The sequence below is a fragment of the Ambystoma mexicanum genome, chromosome 5q (assembly GCF_040938575.1).
Source record: "Ambystoma mexicanum isolate Mex_15411 chromosome 5q, UKY_AmexF1_1, whole genome shotgun sequence".
Lineage (NCBI taxonomy): Eukaryota > Metazoa > Chordata > Amphibia > Caudata > Ambystomatidae > Ambystoma > Ambystoma mexicanum.
The window spans coordinates 1392194197-1392215408 of record NC_090933.1 but is presented as its reverse complement, the minus strand read 5'-3'; the positions used below and the strand labels follow the sequence as shown (position 1 = coordinate 1392215408).

The 21212-nt window shown below is 43.6% G+C and overlaps 1 protein-coding gene across 6 annotated transcripts in view; it reads left to right on the top strand.

Moving 5' to 3' along the window:
* LOC138498201 (GTPase IMAP family member 4-like) overlaps positions 1-19479 on the top strand; it is an 88011-nt gene extending 68532 nt beyond the window's left edge. For all 6 annotated transcript variants that reach the window (XM_069622079.1, XM_069622085.1, XM_069622080.1 and 3 more), the window contains one exon: positions 16013-19479. In XM_069622079.1, coding sequence (XP_069478180.1) covers positions 16013-17037 — 1025 coding nt within the window. In that variant the 3' untranslated portion in view covers positions 17038-19479. The remainder of the gene's footprint in view (positions 1-16012) is intronic.
* The last annotated feature ends 1733 nt before the right edge of the window (positions 19480-21212 follow it).

Sequence of the window (21212 nt, the reverse complement as noted above, 5' to 3'; positions counted from 1 at the left end):
AACTACCAAATACCTTCATATTCTAAAAGGAAGAATTAATGAAAATTGAAGATCAGATGTTTTTTTTCTTTTACGAGATGCTTTTATTCGTGTTAAAGTTGAAAATGTATTTGTACAAGTGAAGAAGCTGATTGTATAGAATGTATATTTTGTAGAGAAATTTGGATATGTGACAGTTTGTTGGAAATATTTGTAAAGGCGCTTTGTGCCAAAAAACAAATACAAATAAAAAATAAAATACCTTTACGTGCTACCACTAATAACTTAGAATTATTCCCACTACCAGAACCACTGCAAGAACTTAACTTGCATGAAAGCATTATAATTCAAACAGTGCACCCATTTTAAGCAATTATACGCCTTTAACCAAAAACAGGAAAACGACCTCCCTCTGAATTAAGGCATTTTTGGCAAAGTAGTTTATTTGCCATTAGATCTCAAACGAAATGTACACACTCTGGGAGTGCAACAGCTAATAGATCAATCTTTGATTATCTTTTATAAGTACACCATTTACTAACATTTGGCAGCAACTAGTGGACTTACATAAAGTTAGAGAAGCTCTCCAATACCTAAAGGACAACAATGAATGCTACAAAGAAACAGACATTGAAACCTGAGGGAAACCACCAAAATAGTTCAAGAACTGGGCAATTTCAACTTCTAGATCCTACGACAGAATCCAATATTTTAGACCATTATACAATTCACCCATTGCACTCTAAAGACACCATAGATGATGCACAGGAAACTTACCAAATGCGGCAAGCCAAAGGATCTCCAATCAGTCTATGGGAAAAAAGTGTAGAAGCACAGCCTTTCCTCTACTCTTTCCTACTGGAAAAGGAGGAAGGTATGATGAAAGACCCACACAAATAACAGCATCAGAATACCGCTCTTTATGAATGTATTCTGAAGACCCCAGATTCAGGCAAAACGTGGAATACATATTCCACCTTGTCTTTGGAAGTGAACTAGCAACTCTATGCTACGGAGTTGCACACATATTGAGATCAGGTACCATTTTTCAAAATATGTCCGCTACACAATTACTACAAAAAGTGCAAGAAAAAGATCAAGTTTTACAGTCAAGCATTACAAATCTTTTAGCAAACCTGTGTGGTACAAAAGAATACTGGTTACAACATCAAGCAGATGTATGATGAGAATCCTTGGCCCACCCACTTGGTTTGTGACATTAAGTTGTGCAGAATATGAATGGGAAGATTTGCACGTTTTCCTACGCATAGCAAACAAAAACAAAACAAATATAGATATAAAAACATCAGGTGAACTCTTCTCTCTAGATCCTGTAAATATATCAAGATATTTCCATTGTCGCTTTATTGCTATGCTACACTTCATTTGTAATAAAACAGTGCCTCCCCTCGGAGAAGTGCAACACTTCTTTTGGAGAAAAGAATACCAAGCCAGAGGGTCAACACACATCCACATGCTTTTGTGGATTAAAGATGCTCCTAAATTTGGTCAGGACAGTGATGCCACTGTTTTGCAGTTCATTTAGAAATATGTCACTTGTGAAATCCCTTCACAAATTACACATAGTGACCTTCATGCACAAATTTTACAATTTGAAAGACACAAGTGTGGGAAGTATTGCCGTCGCAAATATAAAAGCAACGGAAAATACTACACCAAATGCTGCTTTGGTTTCCCTAGGCCAGTTTCCACAACAGCCTACTTAATCAAAGCAGAAAAAACAGAGCTCAAAGACCTCTGGATGACATATCATCTGACAAAACACTGGCACAGAAATTGTATAGTTTAGGCATAAAAATGCTCTCTCATAGAGAATGTGGCTGCTAGGAAACCGCAGACCATTTAACCGGTACTGCCTGTATGGAAAATCTGAAAACATAGTATGGCTAAGCCTTGGTCCTGCTAAATCTAGAAAGAGTTCTCAAATCATATGAAGACATAGCTACAATAGCCAAACATGATCCCAAAAGCCAAGACATTTTGAAAAAACAACTTACTAGACAGATAACTAACCAAACAGGAGTACTGCTTTGGAAACCATGTGTCTATACCACGTAGCCCAAAACTTCACATACAAAAATATTAAACCAGATGAGAAGAAAGGTAGATAGAGTCGAAAATTGTGAAGGTAGCCTAGTGAAACTTAACGAAGCTTAATTAATCATGTGAAATTGTCATCAAAAACTCCTCAACCTAAAGAACTGTATTACATGTCCCTACTGCAACATTTTAAACCATGGAGAAAAGAAGATTAGATACCCATGACTCCTATGAAGATGATTTCAAAGCAAATGAAAGCACTATAACAGACATAAATGTACACAGTACTGTTTGTGTGTTTTATTCACTTATAATGTGCACCAAACCCAAAAGTAACCGGGTGCAACAATAACGAATATACAAGGCTTAAAGTTACATGGATACAGATAATACAGACAGTAGAAGTTACACAGATAGACAAAAGGGGAGATGTACAAATAGGGACGGGGAGTATGTACAAGGGGGAGTATTTCCAAGCAAGGTGGTATGAAAATCTAGTATAAGCTTGTGAGTAACAAGTTGTAGGAAGACTTCAGCAGATTGATATAATTGGATCTAAATTTGGGATCGGGTCTGCTGCTGCTGCTGCTGTTGGGGAGAACACCCTCATGGTCCTATCACTAAGGAAAGACTCGATCCAGGTTATAGGTTCTTTGGAAAAGTGCACAGCCGAGTCTAGGTGGCTGCAAAGGACCTTGTGGTCAACAAGGTCGAATGCTGCAGAAAGATACAGCAGTAGGAAAAGGGCTGTTTTATCTTTATCTTGTAGCTCATCTATTTGTGCCTTCAAATCGATGAGGGAAGTTTCGGTGCCATGTTGGGGTCGGAAACCTGATTGGTGTTCTCCTAAGAGCTTATGATGTTCCAAGAATTTTTGAATTTGGTTGTAGGCAATCTTGTCTAAGAGTTTTAGCAAGAATGGGACTGTCATGATGGGGCAGTAATTAGTAGGGATGAGTGGGTCTAGGGTTTGTTTTTTAAGCAGGGGCAATACCCAGGATTGTTTCAAGTTGGTCGTCACAGTACCCAATGTGAATGAAGCATTAATGAGTTTGGATACAAATGGGGAGAGCTCTCTGGTAGCGTCTTGGCAATTGGATGGCTTGAGGGAGAGGATGACTTTCTCTACCTCTAGGGTGGAGGTCTTGGCGAAAAACTGAATCGAACAGCTGAGTCGTGTTTCTTTGGATGGGGGTTGGTATTGGCCTGGGATAGTTGATTAAGTGAGGATTTCTTTTTGACTATTTACTTTTGGAGCAAGGCTACTTTGTTTGATATTGTTTGTTGTATATCTGTGCACCATGTTTTATCTTTAGAACATATATCTGGAATGGTAATGGGTGACTCTAATTCCTTAAGGATGGAAAAGTTCCCTCATGCTCGAGTTAGCATTAGATATGCGCTAATTATGAGTTTCGCTTAGCCAGGTGGACTTCCTTTTTGTACTGGGAGGAGATTTCCATTAGTTTATTTTTATGACCTTGGGGATTCACAACTCCTCTTAAGTTGTCTTAAATCCTTTAGTTCGGGAGGGAACCATTTATTGAGATGGGATTTGGGTTTACTCGGTCTAAGTTTTAGAGGGGCAATGTTGTCAAGTGTAGTTAACATGATTTTGTTCTCCTATTCAACAAGCGTTTCTGGGTCTAGGTGTTCTGCTAGTTGATGAGTGGGTATGATAGCGGGAATCACTTTGTCCTTAGAGGTACTCTTTTTATTCCTGGTTGGACATGGTGGGGCCAGGATAGAGACTGGAGGGTGTGGTCCCGAGGTGGAGAGTTTGAAGGACACAAGGAAGTGGTCAGTCCATGGTTATGGGGAGATGGATGTGAGGTTGGCGGTGCAGTTGTAATCTGCAAGCCAATAACGAGTTCTCCCTTTGATGTGGGTAGGTTCTAAAATGTTTTGACTTATACCCAATTCAGTGAGGGTATTGGCAATGGTGATGGTGTATTTATCTAGTGGGTCATTGTATCCCAGATTAAATTCCCCTAGGACCAGTAGTTGCATAGATGTTTTAAGATTATTGGAAAGTAGTCTATTGGTATCTTCCTCGAAGGTTCCAATAGGGCCAGGTAGTCTGTAGATGATGTAGATTGTCAATGTCTGGGAATTGAGTAGTGGGAGTTTGAATGAGAGCATTTCACAAGAGTCGGAGACTAAGGTGGGTGTAGTTCTCATACCTAGGCTAGTTTTGACGATGATGGCAATGCCGCCACCTCACATGTTACTTCTATCTTGTCTCAGGGTGGTGTAACGGGATTGCTAGTGACAGTAGGGGTCCAAGTTATCAGCCGATATCAGATCGCAGATGTCCGTGGCATGCACAGTCATGGGTCTGGCGTTTATTAATCCACCTTTAAGAGGGTGGGCCACTACAGTGGGTTGGGTTGGTTTAATGTTGGTGGGAGTAGTTTGAGGTCTCTGGATGCTAAGGCAGGTGATGTTCACTTTCTGGCTATTGGTTCTTTTATTAATGGAAGGTAATGATCTCTTCAGAGGCTCGTGGAGTCTCGGGAGTCTCGCTCGGTGTCTAGAATTTCTGGGGGAAGGCTGCATGGGTTGCTTTGAAACTCACTTGATGGGTTAGGGTCCGAATGATCCATAGTGCTGGAGGTAACTATAGGTATGATGGTTAAATTGTGTATAGCTCTCTTGTTGGTTGTGGAGAGGCTAATGTCTAAAGTTTGGTAGGTGGTGAGCAATAGATATATAAGGGTCCAGATGCTGCAGGTTATGATGCTCATGATGTGATACTGCTTAGGATGTAGCTTGTATACGTTGGATGCACCTTCTGAGTAATGGCAGATAATACAAGTAGACTAGGCTTATAGGTTGTTGAAGGAGGGTGTGCTAGGGTCACAGGAAGGAGAAGCTGAATACAGTTATGGGGGATACAGGTCTACCCTGGTCACTAATGCAGAATACAAGTAGGCTAGATCACTTTCTATCCAAGGGCATGCTAAACATGAATGCAATTAATAGAGAGTCACGCAATAGGCAGGTTCACTTATCAGTAATCAAACTGGTTCAGGCTAGTAGAAGTAGGCCGGTTATACAACAGTTAATTCTTAGGCTAGATCAGGTACTGTGCATAGTTGAGCAGCATGCTACTTCAGAGACTGTGTACAAGTAAATAATAGGCTAGTAACAGTAGGTCGGTAGTGCAATGGTAATACAATGGTTAATCATCAAGGGCAGGAGTTAAGAACAGTTAATCGTAGTTCAGGTACTGTGCATAATAAACATCAGGTTTATGGCCGTTGCTAGGTATTGCAGACAATTGGTCATTTGGCCGTGGGCGGGTACAGTTGGAACGATTAGTCTTCTGGCTGTAAGTTGGGTTGGTGTACGGTGTACCTTGAATCATAGAAACATGCACAGCTGAGCGATTATATTAGGCCATTTGAACTCACTGTGTTTTGGGGATGCGTTATGTGGCTGTAGATATCCATGCGGTGCAAACTATATGCAGGACATGCATCGTAGACAAGCGGGTATGCGGCGGGCTGTATATTCTCGCCTTTCTCCGGTTTCGCAGGGTCAGCACAGTCAGCTGTGCCTTTGTCCGTGCCTTCGTACGGGCCGGCGCTCGCCTGCCGGCGAGTGATGATTGGTTTAGAATGGAGCAGGTCATACAATCGAATCGCGTCGTAGTCGCAGTCAGCTGGTTAGGAGCGGATGGTGGGGGAGGCTGTGTCGGGCATGGCGGCCATTTTACAAGAGGTGCTCCCATGTAGCGGGCAATGGCGGGATTTACTAACACTAAGGGAGGTTGCCTGATTCTAGGTTGCGGTCAGGAAACGGCGTACAAAACAATGTTGCACAATGAACAAGAACTTCTACTCCAGGCACAACTACAGGCACAACTAAATGTCGACACTCCTGACAGCAGTCACCCTTCTCTAACAGGAAGCCAAGAACCACTTGGACAGCCACTCATAGCAAACGAGGCAGAATTAGCCATGACTGAAGTTGGAAAGACCATGTGTCAGTATGAGCAGCATAGCGTTTTCCTAGAAATAACAAAACAAATTGAACATGGTATGCAGCATGTTACTAAACATTTTACCTGTCAAGACTACAAACCTATACTGCTATACGTGAGTGGTCAAGCTGGTTCAGGGAAAACATTCTCAATAAAAATCATCAGCAAGTTATGATATGGGTCATATTTTATAACCAGCAGAGGGTTCTGGCATATCATTCACGCAGGCATTTCCAATGCCAGCTGGCAGTTATTTTCCCTGTTGCTATCAACATGGGTGTCCCCTGACATTTGTCTTCTTCATAGACCTTGTGTAGGGATGTTAAGTACGCCTCCATGTTGTTTTTGGTCATTAGACTTTAATCCTTGAGACAGTTTTCTTGAGCACAGTCAAGCAAGTCAGCCAATCCTTGCTTTAGAGGACTCTTCTTGTTTTGGCCATATCTGACCTCCACCAGAAATCCTTGTATGGGCAGAATCCAGCAAGTAATTCTGGAATTACTAATGGTACCTGCCCGGATTCTGTCACTTAACAGATATTGCAAGAGTTGGTGAGGAGTCTCAAAAAGGATGTGCTCCCCCTGTATGAATGGGCGATAATTTTTCAGCACCTATACCATTGCCAGGAATGCCTTTTCACAGTCCTTGTATTTTTCCTCCACAGAGGACAAAGTCTTGCTTGCATATGAGATGACTTTGTTGACCTTGTCATGCTTTTGGTACAATACCGCTGTTAGGCAAGTATCTGAGAACCCTGTCTCCAAGAATAACTCCTTATTCTTTATGGGGTAAGCCAAGCAAGGAGCCTGGGAAAGGCTTCTTTTCAGTTGTTAACTGCCTCAGATTGATCTTGACCCTACTCCCACTTGACTCTGGCCTTTAATAAATGTACTACGGGACGAGTGACCTCTGTGTAGTCTTCAATGAACTTTCAACTATAATTAGTAAGTCCAAGAAGGCTTCTTAATTCTTGCAGAGTGATAGGGTATTTTAATTTCAGTAAGGCTTCCACCTTCCTCACCTGGGGATTAAGACCCTCAGGGGTGATCTTGTGCCCAAGTTCACTCGGGTCTTACACCACTGTGCCTTCTGAAAGGATAGTTTTGCTCTGGCTTTCTGCAACTGGGTTGGAACATGTTGGATTTATGCTGTATTTTCCGGTGGGCAGTCATATAGTCGAAAAAATGTCAAATTACAAAAAAGTGGTAAACTTAATGTTGAATTTTTTTTTTTCAAATGCTTTCTTTTTTTATTTTGTATGTTCATTTTGGGTTCTGCATGTAAAAAAAAACTTTCAAAAAGGGGGGTTGAGGGGAACCCCCCATTTCGAATAAAAGACATTCACATTTTTTTTTCAAAATTATTTTTTCAACTTTATGACTTTCAACATTATTTAATTCAACTTTATGACTATAAACCGTATGTTCCTCTACAGTTGAGCTCTTGATCAAACATCATCAACATAGGCCAGGTTTCCCCTTTCACCCAAATCAGGCATGGCCCTATGTAGGAAGATGTTGAACTCCTTGCTAGAGTTTATGTATCCAAAGGGGGTTTGGGTCTACGTTTACTGCTGCCCCCCAAAGGTAAAGTCAAGCTTTTACTGGTCTTCTCTACTCACAGGTACTGTCCAGTAACCGTTGGTCAGGTCAATGGTGGTGTACAACTTTGACCCTTGGATCTGGGCTAGTCCTTGATCGATGTAAGGAAGGGGCCATCTTGACATATGTACCCTTTTGGTCAACTCCCTCGGATCTGCACATAGTCTCCATTTGCCCTTTGGTTTGAGTATCCCCAGTACCGGATTGTTGGAGGTACTGTGGATCAGACTAATTATCCCACTGGATTCTAAATTCTTAATAATCTATGTGAGTGATTTCATGGACATGAGAGGTATGCAGAATTGTTTTGCAAATCTGGAGCCATCTCAGGGTCTGTGGGAATGGTGGTTGGATGTGCATCCACAATCGTATGAGTCCACTGAAAAGACATCTTGCAATTACAGGAAGACCTGTATTAGCTTTTGTCTTTGCTCCTCGGGTCTCACAGGCATCAGCAAGTTTGATCCTTTTCTCAACCATCTGCTTGAAACCTGGTAAAACCTTGGGCGTGGCAATTTCAGCAGTATCCTCCAGCTGGGTGGAGCGATCTCTTTTGATGGTGTTGACCTGTACAGGGGATTTGAGGTAGTGGTCCTTGATTCTGAATACTACCTCCTCCCTCCTATTGTCACGGGTCACCTCTTCCATACCGTAGGGGCAGGAAGAGTACACCAGGAAATTCCCCCCCCCCACGCCTTGTAAAAATATTTTCTAGAGTAATATCGTTGCTTATGTCGAAACAGTCTTTTGAGATTGGTCCCATCATTTCATTACCTAAATCAATAGAATAATGTTGGGCATCTACTGCCATTCCAATAAAGGTGTCTGCGTGCAAAATGATACTTCAAGGGTCGCTGTTATCCATCAATTTTCAAATATTCAAATTGTGTCGTGTTGTAGGTCTACTAGAGGTGTCAGATTTAAATACAAACCTTGTTTTTGGAGATAGGAATTTAGATTTAAATATCTGTCCTGATGTTTTAGTTTCTGTCTTTCCTTAATTTTGAGGGAAAGAGTCAATTGTTGCACCTGTCTTGGGATGGTAACCTCTTCTTGCACTTGAACTTCAACCGCATATGGCAGCAATTTGGCTGACAGGAATGCTTTTTCAATGTTGTCAAAGCCAATGGGGTTACTACCCAGTCCGGACCAGGCTTTACGATTTAATTAGATCCAAATTGATTGCGAATCGGTTGAGAATGTCACTTCCCAGATAAAAAGTGGAAGGGACATCTCCCACGACAATTATGGTCTATTCTTTTGTTGCCAAGGGACATTTTTAGCATACAACTGTTAGGGAGGAGATGTTTTCAATTTGGGGTGTCCAGACCTACTTCCCATTTGTCAATCAATTTAAATGTGGGAATGGTCTGGTCTTTCGGGAGTTTCCTGAATAATTCTTTGCTGATTAAGCTCCTTCCATTATTCAGGCACACTCTGGTGAGCATCGACTCCTCCCCCTCATATAACTTAATGGGGGAAAAACAACTGCTTGCATTTTCCTATATGTGTAAATTGTATGTGGGCTCTTCCTTGTCTGGTTTCACAGGACTCAAGGTTTCTTCTGATTTTGGACTGGTGTAACATTTTAGCGTGTTCCCTTCCTGTGTGGATAGCCACTTAAAACTGGAAGGAAGGTTGATTTTCAAGAATGGCAAGAGTTCCTATCACCTAGTGATGTCTGGGCCTTGGTTATTCTTGAAATGCAACTCTACATTCTCAGAGCGTTGATCAATTATGTGACGGGACCTTTCAGGCGTATATAATTGGTACTCATTTTTGATTTAATGGGGCAGTTAGTCTGAGCCCAGAGGACCTTGTTTACTTGATCAGGTGATAACCTCCTCAGAAGATCGTTCCCCAGTAAACAAGGTGCGCCCTTTGGAGTCACAATATCACTGGATGTTTCAGCCGGTGGCGTCCAATTTTTATGTCCGGTTCCACTGTCCCCTCGATGGAAATATCATACCATTAGAAATCCTGTCGTTATTCGAGAAGTGGTGTGATTGGAATTTGGTGGCCCTCCCCCGTCCTGGTTTAGTTGGTCTAAGGTACTTTTTGACAGGAGTATGGTTTGGGATCCAGTATCCACCAGAGCACACCAACCCTGCATCTTGACCGGTGCATAAAGTCTTACTTCTTTCTCCTCCAAGGTGCAAAAACAGTTTGACTTATTTGACAGCCTGGTTTTCTTTTTCTTAATATTGAACTCCAACACTGTTTGATCTTGGGCAGTTTTCTGTATCGGAGTTTGGGAATCTGTAAAAAAAAATATTTGCAACTCGCAATGGGAGTTATTGGGGAATCCTCCTTTTCCCCGGCTCCTTGGCTGTCCCCCGTTACCTGCCAACCGTTCTCGGACCCTGTTTGGAGAAAGGACACCCCCTCAATTTCACTTCTGTCTGGCTCACATGTTTAGGGTTGAATAATTTATGGTTCTGAGTTGGTCTCCATACTTACCCTGTCCCACGAAGGGTCTTTCAAGGCCCATTTATCTTTGGAAGGGTCCCCTCATTTTTGAAAGAGAAGGTCTGCTTACATGAATCCTCATGGGACTCTTCTCTTTCTAAGGGGATAATCCGGAGTCCCTCCACAAAATGGGTTCTTCTTTGGCCTCACCTACTTACTCTTTGCTCTTTGGGTTTTAACATGTTGGGGGTAGAAGAGACTCTTTCAGGCTGAGAGGTTTTTAGGGGTTCTGTTTGGGTGAGAAAGGAAGCTTCCTCTAGGACTTGGCTTCTCCCCTTGACCTGGGCCCCTTCATCAGGAACTTGCAGTTTTTTAGAGGTTTCCTTCAATAATTTCCCCCCTGGGGCATCGGACCTGTCTGTTGGAGAATTCTGAGAAGCCGGGTTAAGTTGAGAGTTGGACTGAGCCCTCAGCATGTGCACCAGATGATCAGTCTGTTGTGTTTTGAGGTGGTGGGTGTTTCTTTGGAGGCAGAGAATTGTAGAAGGGCGGTGCATGGAGCACTTCCAGGGCATTGGTGTAAAGCCAGAGAGGGTGGCGATTTTTGTGGCTCAAAGAGCTATTTGAACATTTGGTGTTAAAATAAAGTGAGTTTGAGAAGTGTCCAAAACCCGACTTGGGGGTCAAGTAAGTATCAAAGTAATGTATTCTGGGAAAAATATGCGGGGATACGCCCCTACAGCACACGTGCAAGTCCTATTGGGACACCTGCTGTGTGATTGACAGCCAGGCTGTGTAAATGATGGAAAACTGCATAAAAAGCCGGTCTCTGGGATTGGAAAGGCAGAGTCGCCATTGGAACGAAAGAACCGATGAGGTGCTGACAGAAGAGGACCCCTACCACGACTTAACCGCGGGGTGAAGCCCTGCTGCAGGTCTGAATCTTCAGACTCCAACGACAGAGGAGATCTACCAGGAATCTTCTTCCCCTGAGCTGGTGGGACCAACCAGTTCACCCAAAACTGCAAGCCAGGATCCCTCCTCTGGTCGAATTTGCTGTACAGAGCTACAGTAGACTGGATAGCTAGGAAGGTCTGACCCTGCTTGGGTTTTAAGGAGCACACCTTTTATTTGTTGCTTTGCTCTGCTGCTGGTTTCTTCCCTGGGCAGTGCAGGACCCTCCAGTCTTCCTACTTCATGTCAGTCCAACAGTCGCTTCTGGAACCGTGAGCCTGCAGGATCTGCTAGGAACGTCTGCCTCAGCAACAGCTTCTTCTCCATTTTAAAGGTACTGTGCAACCGCGAACTACCCTGAACTGAGTGATCTTGAGCAAAAGACTTTTGTCCTATTGACTTTGGCCCTAAGACTTTTTGATTTGATTCCATCACTGTAGTTCCTCTTTCTAGATTGCCCTGCTTACTTATCTGTTAGTGCTGCTCAAATTTAGTATACATTTATTTTTCCATCCCTTTTTAAATTGCTGGGGTGACATTTTGCTCACACTTCATTTTGAGTTCAACTTGTCCAGAATCTATTGGGACTGTTGTGGTGTATTAGGAGTGTGATTGTTTTCAACTGCTTAATAATAGTGAAATGTTTAATAACTGATGTGTAAATAAATGTATATTCTTTTACCCAGAAACTTTGAGTCAGTGTTTGCTTGAACCATAGTAAATTGCTGTCCATTCTGTAACTATTGATACTGCTCACTTTACTCTTGAGATAAGTCTGGCTGCTCAGCCATCGCTACCACTTTACTGTGTAGTACAGGCTTGTACCAAAGGTGAATTTGTACTGTCACTTGTAGTCTTGAAACACTTTTGTATAGGCGCGTTACAAATGCCATATCATATCATATCGGTCTTAATTGTGTGTGGTGTTCCCAAAGGGTACTGCATATAATTCTGCCTAACAGAGACACATTGTGGGGAGATGATAGAGGAACAGGTGGATTAAGGGAGGACAGGGGCGGAAGATCACAGCATCCCAGGGATATATTGCGCAGCACAGACAGCGTTGCCCCATACAGGCACAATCTCAGATCTCCCAGCATGAATGAGGGGGAGAAATGGCGAGGGCATTGAAGACCACGAAAGATACAGGGAGATAAGGTGGAAAGACAGGACTGGAACAATGTCCACTAGTAGAGAATGGCAGGGGGCGACCTCAATACATACCATGCAACATATTGATAAGGATAACTTAAGGTGCAAATTACCTTTGTTGACCTTGGGAGCTGAGAAATGGATATATGAGATATAGAGATTGACAGCAGGGACAACCTTAGTGGATGGTGACATGAAAATCCTACTTTCGGCCATTCTATGTGAGGATGTGGCCGATGTATTGAAGAGGGCTAGCTACCCAGGAGTAACTGCACAGAATAGGGTGCACAGTGGTTAACGGTTAAACAACTATCTATTTGCTGTGTGGTGCACTCTAAGGGTGCAGTACCCAGATATCAGAGCAATGAAGACATGCAAAATGGGTGAAGACGAAGACCCCCTACAGTATATTCAGGCTGTTCAAGACCTTCCTCTTTGCTTCTGCCTTCGCTCCCCCCTTCCCCCAGCTAATCTGTTCTCTCATGGCACCGTGCACATGGCCACCCTCTGTCCTCCGGGCCCAGGTACCTGCTCCTCCTGCCACCCTCCTGCACTGCCTCCTGGCTTTACCCATACAGTTCCCCGCTTTGTCTACCTGCACTTAACAGACCTACACTGTCTGTTGCCTTAAACTCAGCACTTGCCAGCTGCATTACCACTGTTTGTTGCCTTTATTATTCATTTATTATTTATCTGTTTCTCCTTTGCTCCACACTTTCCACTGCTCCCCCCTTCAATGCACTTTTCCCCTCCCCTTCTTCAATGCACTTGCGCATTCTCAATGTCACTGGTCCTAGTAAGATAGTTGTTTTTGTTCTCCCCTCTTCCCCTCCCTTGCCTTGTTGTGGTTTGAAACACTTGTGTACGAGCGCAATATAAATAAATTATTATATATCATATCAATCTAGCCAAGTAATAGCATGTCATCCTTTCTTAATAATTAAGGTTGTGGAATCAAAACCACCCGCTTTGCATGGCGCATTGAGCATGCGCAGCAGGGGGAATTGAACTCTCAAAGGGAAAACGCACTTCCCTTTATCAGTTCAAGCTAGCCCAGGAGTGAAACAAGCAGGCAAAAAGGGCACTCTTGGGCTGGCACAGCTCCTTCATAATGGGCAAGAGTTCTGGTGGGTTGCCATCCCCTAGCCCATTATAGATGAGTTGCCCTGTTCATTATTCAGTTAGGTTAATCAGCTGTCACTCGTCGCAATACATCAAGCCTGCAACTTTCAGAAGGCAGAGGTCTGGGGGAACACCTATTGTTACTCTGATGTCTGATATGCATCCATCTCATTTTCTGTCTGCACCCCATCTTTGTAGCACAGCCTCCACATTCCTACTTGCCCTCTTCGCATACCCTTGCATACGGAGACGTGTACACTGTGGCTGCTGCAACAGGTTTACTGATAACACTTGAAACTATCTACAAGCAGCAGTTGCTTCCTGCTCATAATGTTCATATTAATAATATAGCTGATAGTCTTAAGTGGCCTTCAGTGTCTATATGCCCCTTATGCCGGAGGAGCGCAGGAAAGCCGCTCTGACTCCAGCTCCGACTGTCCGCAGTCCTTTTTGCCGCGCTTGTGTTGCTGCGAGCATGTGCTCACGAGTCTCGCGAGACCGCCTCTATAGCGGCCTATCACAAGACTCTTTCTCCACACATACTCTAGGTAGGATTTACTGTTGCCACCCATTAACCCCTCTAAAGGTGCCATCCACCAATGCTCGTGCTATGTATGATCTGGCACCTCCGTGCACCCATGATCTGAATGCGTGCATGGCCTCTGAATGCACAAGTGCCTGTACCCTTAGCTTTTTCCTGGATATCCCTGAAAGCAGCTGAGGCCAAACTAAGCATCAATAAATAAATAATAAAAAAACCAACAAATCAATGCATCCTGACCTTTGCCGCTGGTAACTGGGGCCTTATCCCAGGGAGGCCACCAATAGTAGCCCACAGGTGCTGTAAAAGAAGACTTGCATTACATTAGTAGAAGGTACCTAACAGAAGTGCTTATATAAGAGGCTGTGCATTAAATATGCCTTCTCTCAGAGCGATAAATAGGTGCCATGTTGGAACATCTGTATCTATACCCATACAGTCCCCCACACTATCAAACATACCCTGTCTGCTGCCTTAAACATAGCACTTGCCACTTTCTGGCTGCACTACAACTATTTATTGCCGATATCTATTTATTTTGTATGCATTATTATTTATCTGTTCTCCTCTGCGCCGCACTTTCCACTCTCCCTCTTCGATACACTTTTCCCCCTTCCCCATCCCATGCACTTGCGCGTTCTCAATGTCACTGGGCCTAGTAAGATCGTTGTTTTGTTCTCCCCTGTTCACCTCCCTTGCCTTGTCACGCTCTGAAACACTTGTGTACGAGTGTGATATTAATAAAATATCAGTCATATCCTAATCATCTCCCAAAGATCACCTGACAGAATTTCATATGCTCGTAGTAATCTCAGTGGTCGCTGGTCTCAGCTGCAGCCACGTTGCACTGTGTGGCAATGCTCAGCACACTGTTAGTACATGCACCTATCGCACACACCTTCAGTGCACATGTTAGGGTATGATGCACGGGACAAGAAAGAGAGGCAGGGTTATGGCTGAAATCCCAATGGAAACTCCTTGAGTCCAGGTCACACACTTCATCACGCCTCTCGCCTTGACTTCCCCAAAGAGGCTTGGATCAGGGTCATAAGGTTGCGGGACGGGCCTATCTTCATATCTTCATATCTTCACAGGTCTTTCTTGTGCGAGCTACTAGAACATCTCCAGGTGTTGTTTACCAACTATGCTGACGACACTCAGCTGGTCCTGGAACTGAGTCGGGACTAGGCGAAGGACAGTACGATACTAAACACACTTTATAAGAATATTGAAGAGTGGATGGACAACAATCAGATCCCTACTTAGTGAAAACAATTGTGCTACAATAGCCAGAGCTACCATCTTATCACTTCTAGACTATGGAAACGCACTCCTCGCAGGTGCAAGTAAGCAAAGCATGCACACATTTCAACTGGTCCAAAATAATGCGATCAGAATGATTGAACAAAAAGCAAGAAATTAACACATCAGTGAAGCCAGACGGAACCTCCACTGGCTGAAAATGGAGGACCGCGTACAATTTAAGTCCTTATGCCTAACACACAAGTGTCTTTATGGCAAAGCACCAGCCTATCTGAATTCTAAATTCACTTTCCACAACCCGTCCAGGGCACTAAGATCAGAAGCCAAGGGTCTTATAACAGCCCTGAAACATAAAAAAGGACTCGGTATGGGTAGAGCTTTCCGCAACTGAGCAGCAGTTAAATGGAACAAACTGCCAACTTGTCTTAGGTTGGAAACTAATCACTCCTCCTTTCGTAAAAAGCTTAAAACTGTGCTTTTCAAGTAAACCACATTGTAAGATCCCTGGCCTTGAAAATGTCTAAGCGCAGCTTGTTTTCATATTTGTCCTGTTCACACTGTACTACTATCAGTCTGTCATTGTCTCCATGTATGCGCCCTGATGCCAGTGGGCAGTCGGCGCAATATAAATAAACAAATAAATAAAATGGAAGAGAGACTATCTCGGTCAGTGCCAGGATGCAAGCAGGAGTGGGGCCAGGAAGGCAGATGTAGCAAGTAGGGTCACCAGTCACTATCCTGGTCCTCTGCCTTGTCTCCTAGCGTTGCTGTCTGCTATGCCCTCTATGCCCTAGGGTAGGCTAGAGAAATCAAGACAACTGTTAGTGCATTCATGGGGGCGTGCATTATGCAGTAGTGCATAGTAGGGCGGCCTGCAGTAGAATGCAATGGAGGCTCGCTGATGTGTGCCTGTTTACTCATGTATTCATTGTGTCTTTACAGATCTTATGGAGGGAAGAAACGAGCTGACGATTGTCCTGGTTGGAATGAGTGGAGTTGGGAAAAGTGCAACTGGAAACACTATCCTTGGCAGGAAGCGATTCTTATCTAAAGCCAGTGTGAAATCTGTGACTACACAGTGTGAGAAAGAGAGTGCTAATGGGGTTACAGTTATTGATACCCCAGGTTTATTTCCCAGAAGAGTCTCTGCTGATGAGAAATTCTATGAAATGAGCACCTTTGCAGACATGTCTGCTGGGGGCCTGAATGCCATCCTTCTGGTGCTGCAGACTGGACGCTTCACCCCAGAAGAGGCCCAGGCTGTGAAACGGATTCAAGGTGTATTCGGAGAAGAAGCAGCAAAGTACACAGTGGTCTTGTTTACAAGGAAGGAGGACTTGGGAGATCAGACAATCCAGGAGTTTATTGAGGAAGCAGAGGAAAGCCTGAAGCATCTGATTAAGGCCTTTGGGGGTCGCTTCTGCGCCTTCAATAACATGGCGACAGGAGCAGAGCAGGAGCGGCAGGTCTCAGAGCTCCTGGGGGTCATAGACCGGATGGTGCAGGGGAATGGGGGCACCTGCTGTAGTAATGCACCTGCAGTGGAGATACTTCAGAAAGAGTATGAACGTAGTACACGATTGGAGGAGCAGAGGGACAAAGAATTAACTGCATTGCACCAAACCTATGAACAAGACATCAAAAGAATACAACAAAGCAGTTCAAAACACAAGGAAGCTGAAAAGCACAGGTGCACTGAGAAATACCGGGCCAAATGCAAAGAAATAATAGTGCGCTATGAGGAATCAAAAGGAGGCACAAGCCAAGAAGGGATTGCCTTTGGGTCTGTTGTGGGACTGGCTATTGGAGCATTGTTTGGGATTGCAAGAGGATATGTGGCGATGTGGGTGGGTGCAGTAGTCGGAGCGTGCCTTGGGGGAATTGCAGGGGGGCTCCTAGCCAAATATCATGAGGCAGCTAGGAATATGTGGTGGAAGCTCATTAGGAGAGTGCTATTTGGCAGTTAAGTTGCTGTGTGTATGCACACAGACATACACACACACACACACACACACACACACACACACACACGCACTGCTATGCAGGATAAATTCCAACACATGCAACCCTCACATCTACCTATCTCTATCGCTCTCTCTCTTGTATTGAATAGCATTAATAAATTCCTACTTCACAAAAAAAGGGACGACCTAATAAATGGGATCTTTCTGAAGGTACTGCCTCTTTATGGCACTGACCTTGGCATAGAAATGCTGAGTGGGGTTTAGAAGGCCACACCATGATTCAGGGATAACAAGCACAGTCCCAGTGATATAAGGGAACTTAATATGGCTCGCTACTGAACCGCATAGCCCATGTGCCATCACACCCGTGTTCCTCAATATCTCTCCACAGGCAGGAACCCATCCTAGATGTATGTATCCACAGACCCCAAAGGACCTTCAATATGCAAGTGCCCTACAGGAGGATGTTAGTGTCACAGGGGCCCACATCATCAATTATAAGGCTTCTAACCACCCACATCCTATGGATGCACTGTATCCACACAGGCCAGTGGCTGCCCTTACTGAGGGGCCATTCCCAGTCTATTTTCCATCTACTGCGGATGAACCTATCATCACATCAGTATCTTCCCATGTATGCTGAAATACTGTCTTAAAAAGGCAGTAAATCTGTAGATGGAAGTCGGTACTGTGATGGGATCACTCTCCGATAACCCAGGAGTCTGAGCCTTTCTCTCTCCTAATCTTTTTCACTACAAGCCCCAGCATCCCTAGCCAACGTTGTCAATCATGCGGGATCATGGGCGTAGTAGTCCAAAGCACTTGGATGACCCTAATTTAATCTTTAGTGAAGCAGGCTTTATGGGCTAGGTTTAAGTGTTAGAAGATGTGGTAGGGCCAGGGGATTGGGTGGACATCTGTTGGGTGGCAGCATATGTTGGACAAGACCAAATATCACGTGGCAAAAGATGTAATCTATAGAGGGCGCTCTGTATATCCAGGTGTATGATATGATGTGGTATTTATAACACCTCTGTACACAAGCGTTTCAAGGCACCACAAAACAAGGGAGAGGAGACAGAGGGAAGACAAGACAAATGATCCTACTAGGTCTTGTGACATTCTGATCGTGCAAGTTTGAGAATGAGGAGGGCAAGGGGAAAGTGAGAGAGGGAAGTGCAGGGGAAGTGTGATCAGGCAGCGTGGCTCTGGGTAAGTGCAAGGGGGCCGAGGGGCTGTAGGGGTTACAGTTACTGCCCCTAGGTGTGCAGTAGGTCAGGAGGCTGTGCAGGGTTAATTGGAATCCGATAAGAAAGACACATCGATTGATTAGTGACATCAACCTGGAAAACCTGGAATTTACACACCTCTTCATCAATATGGAGAAGGAAGACGATGGCCTCACCTACTCCAAGCAAGACATTATTAAAGACCTTGCAATTGAAGAGCACAACCTCAATATACCTGAATTGAAGAGGATATCTAAATTCACCCCAAACATACAAGGGATAACGCAATAGACTCTTTCCACCTGGCTGTCACCTGAGATCTACACAAACTTGAGGACAGTATGATATTAAAACCTAACAGAAGAAAAGGCAATCTCACAACTGATGAACTCCAAGCACTAAAAAACCCTAAGGCTGAACACCTCAGTAGTAATCAAAGAAGCACTGGATATTCAGTCAGTAGAATGCTTTTCACACAATCTGCATCCTTTCCAGGGTTATAGAGTTCCATTGGGCACAGACCTTCAGACATTTTATTATAACTTGCTTCCAAACAAAAACAGTTTCACTGAGCACCTGTGTAATCCTATACAATGATATAAGAGTGGAATATGTTGCAAACAATCTTGTATGCAGAGCAAAATAATTGCATACATGCAGAGTCATGGCATTCTTAAAATGCACATAATATCATGGTGAGACATTAATACGCCTTGCTTGCAAAGCATTGTGTGTCTGCAAATATCCCAGTGAGTGTTTACTGCTACAATCCCTCACTTTTTACAGTGCTCAATCAACTAATATTAGAGGCTAGCAGAGGGGTCAGGGAAAGGTATGGGCAGAAGGGCACAGGTCAACCCTCCCTGCGGGTGATGAGCAAAGCAGCACATTTCAAAAACCAAATCAAGCGTTTCAGCTGTACAGTGAAGGAAATGTGTTGCATGTTTGCTAAAGGGTAGACTATCTAGCAACATTCTAGACAACAGCACCTTCATTTTCTTTCTATGCTCAGCTGTTGAGGGTGTTTGAATATTTCCATGTGCTCTGTGTGTATTATCTCTAGCATCTTATTTAACTGAAAGAATTACAGAAGAGGGATCCCTGGTTACAGAAGAAGGCACTCAATCTCTTGTATTTCTGATAATTGATGCTAGTAATTTAAGGCATATATATGTGATTTTTTTCAATAGAGCTCCATAATAAACCTTAGTAAGGCTCTTGTTTAATTTTTTCTAGGCTGTGGTGCGGAAGGGTGAGCAAAACTGTGGACCTTATTACCTGCCTTGTCGTTTCACTTCCTATGTCAGGGTTACAAGCAGGGCTCTAATCGGATTTTGCTCTGTACTTGGAGTCAAATGATTTTTCAGGGAGTAAAAAGGTAACTAGCTTTGCCAATAGGATACTTTATGCTTACTAAACATTTCTCTTGAGATCGGCCATTATTAATATTAGAGTTACTTCCTGTGACACTGCTCTGCTGGTCACCAATTCAAAAAAATATCAGTGGAGCTTTGAGGGTTGAATCAGGGTGATTATGCTCCTATATGTTAAATTGTTTCTTGTTAGGCATGTTTTCCTTTTTTTAGTGAGTGAACATGGATGATGCTTATTTCTCTTGGCTGTAATGCTGGTATTAGCACAACTCACAGGACAACGCAATGTGGATAGTAAGCAGAGTTATTCCGATGCAAGTATCATCCCTACACACATTATTAAAGGTATGTTCTCCTGCCCCTTAAATGACTTCCTTAAAGTGGCGCCTGACATCCTATTGGCACTGTTTTTCACACATTGGCCCTCATTACAACCCCGGCGCTAATAGCACCATGGTTGGTGCCGGTGTTGTAACGAGTCTGCCATGGTGGAATGGGGAAATACCGCCCCATTCCAAGGTTGGCGGGCGGTATTTACCCATTTCACCATGGCCCTTCCCCATTCCCATTTTTGCCCAATAGGGCTCAATGGGACTGGGGAAGGCGCTAAGTACGGTACCGTAATTAGCACCAAGGTCCCTTTGCGGCACCCTACTTTAACGGCTGGTAAAACCAGCCGTTAAGGTCGGGTCCCGCAAAAAGGACCTCGTAATCAGGCGTTAAGGGTTTAACAGTGCCGACACCTTTTACGGCGCCGTTAAACCCTTAAAGCTAGGGTCGTAATGACCACCATTGCCTTTAATTGCCATTGATTCATCTGTATTCTGTCTGATTTTGTTGACAGCCACATCAGTTATGTCAAGCGATATATACTTTTTGTAATACACATGAGTGTTTTTCCAGTGACATTAAGCACACATTTTTCTCTGCACAGAAGTATGTTTGCAAGGGACTGTGGAAAATGTTGGCGTCTCAGTTCATTTCTTTTAGCCTATGTGGTTGAAAAAGGTATGGTAAGAGGCACCTTTTAAACAGATGTGTAAATAATTGCAGTAACTGGGAAGAGGAAATTCCTTTCCAATCTCTCTTCAGAGATGGTACTTCACTAAATATGCATTGAACCAATTTGGCTTACCTCATTAGTCAGTTGCACACATGGAAAATAATGTGCGCACGACAGTCAAGCAGTTCCACACATAGAGAAAAATAATTAGAGGGAGCATTTCCCCCGACCGATTTGAAAGGTTTAAGGGTTACCTCAATAACAACTGGTTTGGATTTGAGCTAATAGGGTCCTAGAGTGATCAATGCATTAATTTCTTGAATATTACAATCATGGTTGATCAAAATAAACTCAAAACAACCACCTATCAAAAATCAACAGAGGTTAACTCAGTACTCTTCGCCACAAGCTGTCATCGGTGGTCGGTGATGGAGAACACCCCCAACGGTGTTCTTTGACTTCCCACAGACACCTTAAACAACGTTGTCTTTCTACAAATAAAATCTGCTTAAACTACCATCTGTACTTTGATAGTTTGCTCCCTTGTCAAAAATGCTGGCACCAATATCTTAT